This window comes from Ovis aries, chromosome 20 (genome assembly GCF_016772045.2).
Source record: "Ovis aries strain OAR_USU_Benz2616 breed Rambouillet chromosome 20, ARS-UI_Ramb_v3.0, whole genome shotgun sequence".
Taxonomy (NCBI): Eukaryota; Metazoa; Chordata; class Mammalia; order Artiodactyla; family Bovidae; genus Ovis; species Ovis aries.
This window is the reverse complement of record NC_056073.1, coordinates 47,676,914-47,686,744: the sequence shown is the minus strand read 5'-3', so window position 1 is coordinate 47,686,744 and position 9,831 is coordinate 47,676,914. Positions and strand designations below refer to the sequence as shown.

General features: G+C 52.5%; 1 protein-coding gene across 2 annotated transcripts in view; it reads left to right on the top strand.

The window, feature by feature from the left end:
* The window catches only part of LY86 (lymphocyte antigen 86), a 41,095-nt gene extending 34,051 nt beyond the window's left edge, over nt 1-7,044 (top strand). Inside the window, exons 4-5 of one of the 2 annotated variants that reach the window (XM_012101335.5) lie at nt 2,710-2,762; nt 6,654-7,044. In XM_012101335.5, the coding sequence (XP_011956725.2) occupies nt 2,710-2,762; nt 6,654-6,737 (137 nt within the window). In that variant the 3' untranslated portion in view covers nt 6,738-7,044. The remainder of the gene's footprint in view (nt 1-2,709; nt 2,763-6,653) is intronic. The other variant, XM_060403793.1, reaches the window with a different exon arrangement.
* Nucleotides 7,045-9,831: the final 2,787 nt, after the last annotated feature.

Sequence of the window (9,831 nt, the reverse complement as noted above, 5' to 3'; positions counted from 1 at the left end):
AACACCCAGGACTGATCTCCTTTAGAATGGACTGGTTGGATCTCCTTGCAGTCCAAGGGACTCTCAAGCATCTTCTCCAACACCACAGTTCAAAAGCATCAATTCTTTGGCACTCAGCTTTCTTCACAGCCCAACTCTCACATCCATACATGACCACTGGAAAAACCATAGCCTTGACTAGACAGACCTTTGCTGGCAAAGTAATGTCTCTGCTTTTGAATATGCTATCTATGTTGGTCATAACTTTCCTTCCAAGGAGTGAGAGTGAAAGTGAAGTCGCTCAGTCGTGTCCAACTCTTTGCGACCCCATGGACTGTAGCCTACCAAGCTCCTCTGTCCATGGGATTTTCCAGGCAATAGTACTGGAGTGGATTGCCATTTCCTTCTCCAGAGGATCTTCCCAACCCAGGGATCGAACCCGGCTCTCCCGCATTGTAGACAGACGCTTTACCGTCTGAGCCACGAAAGAAGTCTCTCTCTTACTTCCAAAGAGCAAGCATCTTTTAATTTCATGGCCACAACCACCATCTGCAGAGATTTTGGAGTTTCTCTGTTAGGGGATCCTATTACTGCTCAGAAAAGGTTTGCCTTGCCTTTCTGGACTGTTCCTGTTGCCCTTTCCCAGACCCCATAAAGCTCCCACCAGCCAGGTCCCCTGCCCAGAGGAGAAACTATCTGGCTAGAAGCGGGGGACACAACCCCTGTGTCTGTCGGAACCATTCTTGGCAGAGAAAGAGGCCAAGATTGTCAACGAGTCCTTATAGGAGTTTGTCACTGAGAGGAGGCCCACGTGATATTAGGGCAGAAAGACCAGGATAACAGGCACATCTCTGAATGCCTGGAGAAGGGGCTTGGTGGGACCCTACTCAGCCCTAGAAGGCTGCATTTTATAAACGCCCCATTGCAAGTACACAGTGAATGCGTCTAAGTTTAAATAACATTAGATCACTCTCTTAGTGAAAGGGCAGCCGTCTGGTCCATGACTCTTTGGGAGCTGTTATTTCCACACTTAAAAATCCATTTCCTCTCTAAAAAGACACTGTGTGCCAATCACACAAATATCTGGGTCCCCCCAAAAAAAGCCAGTTGGCAGAAACGACTTCAAGTATTCAGAAGCAGGAGGGTGAAAATTTTAATATACTCTGTATTAAAAACTGATCAAGATTCCCAAAGAAGGAGAGAAAGAAGTGGGTACAGATATACCGTGGCTCTTTTTATAGCCCTGGAGTGTGAGGATGTTAATTAAAGGAATCTCAGAACCCGAGATGATCTGGAAAAGGAAGGAGCAAGAATTTAATTTTAGGTGTTGTTTCATCAGGTTAAAAAAAAAAAAAAAATTTCACGAGTTACTTGCAGCAATTCTCAGGAACTTCATGGGCCCACAGAAAAGCTCCAGTTGAAACTGCAAAGTGAATTCATGGCAATCTCTCACCCTGCAAAGGTTGCTCATAGTGAAGCACAAATCAGCAGATCTCGGAGCATTAAATGAGCGTAACAAAGTGCTAGATAGCATTTGTTTGGTATGCTTCAAAAAACAACCCTCATCCATTTTTTTAAATGGAAGCTAAAAAAAGAAAAAAAAAAAAAAGACACCAGTAGAACTTACCAGTTGTTCACACTGGCTCAGGAAGAAGGTTCCCAAACCCAGCCTTGGTGTGTTTCTCCGCATCCCCCCGGAACCTTCGAGTCCCTCTCCTTCACATTGGGAAGTAAGGGGAGAAACGTGCAGGAAAGACCTGCTGGCTCCCCCCTTCCCGGGGCCCCGCTCTCCACGAGCTCACACACGGGCTCCTGGCCCCTCTGCGCCCTTCAGGAGAGGCCTTCCTACTTCTGTGCTGCACGGGCAGGTGCTGAGTCACGGGGTAGTTAAGCAGCTCGTCCACCAACACTTAGTGAGGAGGAGAGCTGGGCCCTGCCTCCAAGGCCCAGCCATTTGCACTGTGTCACCTTAAAACACCAAATTGAAGTGGGTATAAAACACGTCCGAGGGAATCCAAGCAGAATCCAGCCACACCTGCGGGGAGGGGCACACTCACGGGTGTGCTGGGACTCTGCTCCTCCGTCAGCTGGGACCCGTTCCCCGAGGGACTCTAAGTGGTTCGTGGTCCTGGCAGCCATGGTTCTTGAGCTGCAGGCAGCAGAAACCTGCTCCTGACATCAGCAGCAAAGGGATTTTCTTGAAAGGCTGCTGAGAAGTCACAGAATCAGCAAGAAGCCTTGGGGAGATCTTGTCATGCAAACGTCCCACACCGACCACTGTCTCAAACACAGCATCTCCATTCGTAACTTTAGCAAATCTTCCCAAACGTCGTTATCAGTGCTTTATATGGATTAACTCTATTCATTCCTCGCAGCTCTGTTGCTGTCCTTACTATACCCGTCTTAAAAACGAGGGTGCTGAGCCCAAAGGGATCATAACTGTCCAAGGTGGACCAGTTGCGGGAAGTTGTCTTAGGAGTTAACCTTGAGCATCCCAGGGCCAGCCTACCCTCTGAACCCTCATTCTGCCTGGCTCTCTCATGCCCTGCCTGTCTCTGGCTCCTTGCTACGGCCTGGATTCTGTCTTACTCAGGGATTTATGTACCACAGTCAGAGAACTTTTGCTTCCATCACTGGATCCCCAGGGCACGATAAGCACAGATAATAGAGCGAGTCAATTCTGTTTTCAATGATTGAATGACGTGATGCTCGTTTTGTCTGTTTTTCCAGAGCAGATTTATTACGCCGGCCCTCTCAATAATCCTGGATTTGAAATTCCCGAGGTAAGGGTTTGGTTTGCTGTTTTATTTTGCTCCTTAATTCTTGTATTGAGCAGTTTCTTAAAGAAGGAGGTGGAGGGGGGTGGAGACAGCAGAGGAGGAGGAGAGGAAATTAAACTGAAACCTTCAAGTTTTCGCATCACCTTTCACTGAGAAGACCCTTTCTGGGTGAAGCTGTTACTTCATCATGAGCACTTGCTAATTAAAGCTTGATGCACGGGTTTTGGCGTTTGGGTGTTTAACATTTTTGTCCAGCGGGACCCTGGGGCACCTTTTGTGGAGGCAGCGCCCCTAGGGAGGGGCTCTAGGGCCCTGTCCTGCTTGAGGACTCTGCCCAGGGCCCTCCGCATGGCCAGACTGTTAGAGGCGAGGCAGGCAGCCACAGGTGGGCTGGCCGTTCAGAGAAGGGAAGAGAGAGAGCCCAGAAAGTGCTAAGCTCCCCGGTTACTGTGCTTGCTCAGTACTCACAAGCTCCCACCCCGTAAATAAAATGTCCACGCCTTGCACCTTCACTGTTTTTCCAACAATTCCTTTTTATTTAAAATACCATTACTTTATGAAACAGCTGAACTCCAGCGACTCAGACATAGTGATCCATTCTCAATAGATACTCCCGAGAGCATCCTTCAGAAAAACGTCAAGAGAATCACAGAAATGTAATCGGTTTCATTTTTCGGTTTTCAATTTCATCCTTTTCATCTTCCAAAGCCTGAGCATGACTCTAGAAGAGGACCTCCTTCTCCATAAAGAATCTCTTGAACTTGTTTCATCCCCCGGGACGTGTTCCCTTTCTGTCCCAGCCTCTGCATTCCTCCACTTCAAGCCGCCAAGTCTCCAGACCACCTCGGTCTCTCTCCGGCAGCTGGGGCAGGTCCGGCTTCCCAGAGTCTTCTCCTCGAGCCTTTCAGGGCAACATGCAAGTTGTGCAGACTCGCTTCCCTTCTAGGATGTGAGACCGAATTTCTCCCACAAAGTTTTTGCTTTAAATCTTTGCTATTTGAATTCTTTTTCTTTCTCCATTTTTTTCTGCAGATCCTTCCCACGCACCCCCAATTCATCAACTCGAAATTTGCAAGCAATTAATTTTTGTTCTGCATTATTGATTTTTAAAAAAGCAGTTACTCTTAGCAACTGCAATGAAATAGAAAGAACTTAAAAGCCATAGGATCGCTTTGAAAGAAATGAAGCCCAGACGTAACGAGGTTTATTGCATCCACGTAGGCTACGTGGGTGAATGCATTACCCACATCCATGGCCCACTAACAGTGTTCCTTGAGATGTTGCCCAGTGTGAGGCTAAGACACTGGTTAGGTTGCCTGCCCCCGCCTGCCTGTTCAAGCATCCACAGAAGCTCTCTGTGCGGTCCTCCTACCTCTTCATTTTCTGGGCCCGTGGAGCAGGAACCTGGTCAGTCCTGACCCCCGAGCCAGGCCTGCAGGGGACAGAACCAGAGCGGACATGTGTGACCCATCATGTGAGCCACAAAGGCAGCTGGAGGCCTTAATTCCAACCTGGGCTCCCTTGCTGGCCCAAGATCAGCCCAGCCCACCCAGGTGCCCCTGGCCGGCCGCCAGCCTGCAGGCTGCAGAGACGCTGCTCCCTAACGTGGGACAGAAATGGTGTGCAGACTTTTGGTTTTAGAAGACCTTCCCCAGGTCCTCCTCCTCCCACCAAACCCCTCCGAGGTGGGCTCTGTGCTAATTCCACCCCCTGCTAGACTGAAAACTTCCCACCCAGCCGCCAGTCTTCAGTGTACCGGTGTTATTTTCTTTTTATCACAATCAGTCCTTGGCCCCACTGAAGTCCCGCCTGCAGCGGGCATCTGTCTGTGGCGGCTGCTTTCTGACTTAGAGACTCTTTGAGCTTCCTGCTTGGCTGCCAACTTGCAGGTATGGCCTGAACCGTGTAAGTGCCAAGGGTGCAACTACAGTCTCCTACCTGGCAAATCCAAAAAGCGGAAAGGCCCCTGGTCTGTGCCTCATCCCTTCTTCCTGCCCACAGATGGGCACAGCTGCCTGAACATCTCCACCCCTTACAGCAGAGTAGGTATTAATATATCTTGTGATTCAGAAATCCCGAACCCCTTCCTTCAAATACTGCATCTTTTGTTAGGCTTCTAAAGCATGGATGAAAGATTCAGTTGGGTTACAATAATTTTGTGTGGCTTGTTCTTAAAGGCACAGGAACAGTGAAAAGTAGATGATGGTGATGACGATGATGATAGTGAGGAGGAAATCCACTCAGGTGCACGTGTGAGCTGGTCTTTATGCAGACCTAATTCTCTGACTTTTACACCGTGACTGAAATCCCTAACACTGCTTCTGAAGTCGTAGCTGCTGCTATTTGAGCAGACCTCGGGAGCCTAGACCATCATAGAGTCTTTAAGGTTAAGGGTGCCTAAGGTTGCCTTCAGCAGCCCTCACACCCCAGACCCCGTCAGTGCTGGGGAACCCACTCGCTTCTGGGCCTCTGCTAATTGCTAGAAAGTTCTTCTCTCTTAGCCTGAGACCAGTCATGTACCATCCATCCTGTGGTCTGATCTGGCCCTGCCCTCCAGGCTGATACAGATTAAACACCCTCCCTTTCTTGGATGGGGACTTCCCTGGTGGCTCAGATGGTAAAGAATCTGCCTGCAGGGCAGGAGACCTGGATTTGATCCCTGGGTCGGGAAGATTCCTGGAGGAAAGAAAGGCAGCTCATTCCAGAATTTTTGCCTGGAGAATCCCCATGGACAGAGGAGCCTGGTGGGCTTTAGTCCATGGGATTGCAAAGAGTTGGACACAACTGAGCAACTAATACACACTTTCCCTTGGGTGACTGGCTCCTCAGAGATAGGCCAGGAGTTCCAGGAGCTTCCTCCGCCCTCCACCACGCAGAGCCTTTCTCCTCGGGACAGAGTGTCCGCAGCCGCGGGCCGTGGGGCGGGCAGGGCTTCGGCCACGAGCGCTGCAGATGTGGCTCCTGCCCGGGACCTCTCTGCTGCGCCACACACAGCCTGGCTGGCCTTTCCTGACCGCAGGCAGAGGGGCTCCTCTGTGGCTGGCCGTGGCCAGAAAGGATCCTGAAAGGCAGGAACACGTTCTCGAGTGGCGCGATCGGGTTCCGTGCCATTGAGTTTTGCCCCCAGCTGTCTCCTCCACCTCCGCACACAGCACTCCGCCTTTCCTGTTGCTCAGGCCAGCATCCCTGGGGTCAGCCTTCACCCCTCTCTTCTCCACCCACGTGGGTCTCCTCGGCAAACCATCTCGGCTCGTCTTTGCAAATCCAGCCAGAATGCCCACCTCTCCCCCGACTCCCCCAGCTGCTCCGAACCGTCCCCACCTCTCACCTGGCTCTTGCAGCGCCTCCTACCTGGTCCACCGCTTCCTCCGCATCTCCCCCCATCTCCTTCCAACGAGGGACCCTGCCGACAGCCACGTTGGGACAGGCCACCCCCCGGAGTGGAGGCCGGCGCCACCCTCCACGGGCCGAGGGGCTGTCCCCTGCCTCCTCCCCCCTCCTCCTACAGGCCTCTCCTGGGAGTCCCGTCTGCCTCCTCAAATGCGGGGCCCCCAGCCTCCAGGGGAATGGCGAGCTCCCGCACTTCCTTCAGGTCTTGGCCCTGAGGTCACCTGCTCAGGGGACCTGCCTTGAGCACGCCAGCCCCACCACCCCATCGGTCCACTCCCTGCGGGAGCACCGTCTGGAGCACCAGCATCTCAGGCTTAGCCAGCCATCCTGGGGGCCCTCTGCTCTCTGGGCCAGCCTGGGGGCCAGCGGGGAGGGCATGGTTCCTCCTGCTGACCTAACCCCCAGGGTGGAGAGCAGAGGCTGCATGTGACGGGCTCAGTGAGCGCCCGCTGCAAGGCGATGGCTCTGCAGGTCTCACAGCTGCTGCTTCCCTGTGCCCCTCAGGGAGACTACCAGGTCCTGCTGGAGCTCTACAACCAAGACCACGCCACTGTGGCCTGCGCCAATGCCACCGTCCTCTATTCCTGAGAGTCTCGAAGTGCAGTCAGCTGTCTTGTGATGACAGCAGCTCCTCCCACGAACCCTGCTGAGAGGGAGGACCAGTGGACCACAGAGCAAGCCTCCTGGAAGGTGCTAGCGCTGTCAGCCGCAAGACCACAGGTCCCCTACTCCATGGATGCAGTGAAGGCCCCGGAGTATCCGCCTCCCAGGAGCTCCTGGGGGTCAACCCAGCAGTCTTGAGGGACCGTCCCTCATCCCTAAGTGCTCTCCTGACAAAGCTCACCTCTTTCCAGCTCCCGGGAGCCCAGGATCAAATAAAAAAACTGGCCCAAAAGGAGTGCCTCGTGGTTTGTTTAAGAATCCTGGTTCGGGCCTGTAGCTGTAGCGTGAGCTCCTCTGCACACAGAGCCATGGGCTGCCACAGCGTAAGTGATGCTGAGAGATGCAGGAAGGTGACGGCACGCCTGCAAGGGCAGACCTGGGGATGAGCCGTCCCTTCTTCCGGGAAGCGCCACACTCTGGACATGAGGCCCAGAAGCTGATGAAACCTCAGTGCAGACATCACAGTCTCCACTGAACTAACCTCTTGATAACTTCATCCCGGAGTGTGGCTGTCCTGGCCCCAGCCCACCTCAGCTCTCCTGAGTGTGCTCCTTAATTCACCCCGAGTCACTGCTGGCCACTCACATACCAGGCTCTCTGCTCAGCACTTAGGCTACTCCAGGGGGTAAAAGACAGCTTGTCTCTGCCCCCATGGAGCCTGCAGGCCCCCGAAATTAAAAATCCACGTCCCCCACATTCGTGCACATGCAGAGCCGCCCCCTTCAATGCCCCCCATAAACAACGGGGTTGCCTGCTGTTGCCAGAGCCCACGGGGGGCCCCAATGTCTCCTGTCCCTGGATGTGCAGAATCCCCCGGGGGCCCCGCCCTCCTTCCACACCCTCCTGCTCCCCCGCTTCTGTTTCCAGCACCCCCCGGGCCCACGTCTGTTCCTCTTGCTCCTGCGAAGGGGTGGAGCTGGGACACTGGGGTTGACCGTGTGTTTACAGGTCTTTTACAGCCACAGAGGTGCCACTGTGCTAGCGATGAAAAGAGGGAAGAAATGCATAGTTTTAAAATGTCCGTTGCTATTAATTACCGTCTGTCCGCAGTTGAACTACCCGGAATAGCAGGCCATAAATGCCTGGTGACTCAAAACCTTAAACCCAGCATCTGAGGTTTCCTGGGTTGTGGGGAGACAAAATTACAGCAGTGTTCTTGCTGACGCCGAAAACGCTCCAGGGCAAAGGCTCGCCGTGGCCATGCCCGGCTCGGGGCACAGCTCAGGGCAGGGCACACACGTGGCCGGGGGCGGGGGGACCAGTTGTGGATCCAGACGGTAGACTGTACTGCTGGTCCTTCTCCATTGCTCCCAGCCAGACATTCCCCACTCCCTTTCCAGAAACAACCCCACATCCAGTAGGGGACCTGGGTGGAGTCCGAGAATTCACAGGTTCCACAGACGGCTTAGGACAGCTGTCGCCGCCTTCCAAAGACGGGGACAGGAAGAAGAAGCAGAGCACATCTCATCTGCTGCTAGTCAGCTGCTCCTTTTTCTATTCTTTGCTCTCTTCTTAAAATTCATTGACTCTGTGTGTGTGTGTGTGTGTGTGTGTGTGTGTGTGTGTGTGTGTGTGTGTGAAAGAGAGAGAGAGGGGGAGAGGAAGAGGGAGAGAGCGCGAGCCAGAGAGGCAGGGAGAGAAAGAGTTTTCGAGGCTGTAGGTTTAGTTAAACAGAGACTTACACACACACGTGGGCTGACCCTGCCTTGGCTGAGCACACAGGAGCTCGCAGCAGTTGGACTAAGTGTTTCTCAGCCCCCAGATATGTCTGCCCTTACATTTCACTGAGTTTCACTCCTGCAGTTGAGAAAGTTTGTCCCTGTTTATGACTCTCCTATTAAAAAGTACAAACCGTTCTGGTAGGAGAAATGCCAGAATAACGAGGGTGAAGCTTGGAGTTGCCAACACAGGAAGCGGGAGGTATTAGGGGGCAGGTGGGCAACCCACGGCAAGCTCTTAGGCTGGTCACCCATGTGTGCCCAGGGGGCAGGTTTGGGGGTGGGGCCCTGCCAAAGAACTTAATTACTTCTTATCAATGATTTGCCACTGTTTCAAAATCACCAAGTATTCTAAAAATTTCTCCTAAATAAACTTCTCTGGAAAAAAAAAAAAAAAATCCCTGATTTAAGATTATGCTAGGATGCCTCCAAATCAAGGGACTCAAGTGGAAATAATCGAGCTCCAGTCATTTTGATGTCCGAAGGCCCTTCCTTATATTTTAAGGGCACTTCTCTGTGTGTGTGTGTGTGTGTGTGTGTGTGTGTTTTAAGGAAACTCTGGTGCCCAAGGAGAGCTTCCACAGGCGAGGTTCAGGCAGAAAGCTGAAGATCCATTGGGTCAGTGTGATCGCCCTGCTTGCAATGTTTGCAAGGAACGGAGACCAGCTCCATCTGGTTACACGCAGGGGCTCAGCGCTCACTGCTGAGGTCATGCGGTTCAGGCTTCAGCCACGGTTCTCTAGCAAGCTTCACGCGGTAATCAGCATGCCACCTCTATTTCTCTGCAGTTCTTTTACCTCTGGCCTCCCTGAGTATCGGCTTCACCCTCCGACAGCCCTTCCTATAATAGTAAATAGTTTCACACTTGTCCAAAGTAAGGATGAGGGCGGCCTTTCTTCCTACCACCGGCATTCACTCTGAGTGCAATGCTTTGGATCACGTGACCACTCCTGGCCAATCACCTTGCCCCGGTGCTGATTGGCTTGCCTGTGTCACATGACCCACCCCCGGAGCTGGATTGGCATTAGTCCCACTGGAACCACACCATCCCCTAAGCGGACACTGGGGAGGCTAGAGAGTATACAGAGAGCAAAGAGTTGTGGAAGAAGCATCTAGAATTAGGCCATCTTTTCAGCTGTTAACTGGGCAAGGGCCTCAGTTTCTCAAACCCTCTGTTTGTTCATGTGCACACGTCAACAGTAATAATACCTGCCTTACTCACAGAAATACCTTGAGAGTAAATGAAAGAACAGTGCCAGGCGTGTAGCTCAATGAATGTGAGTTATTATTCTGTTCAGGAG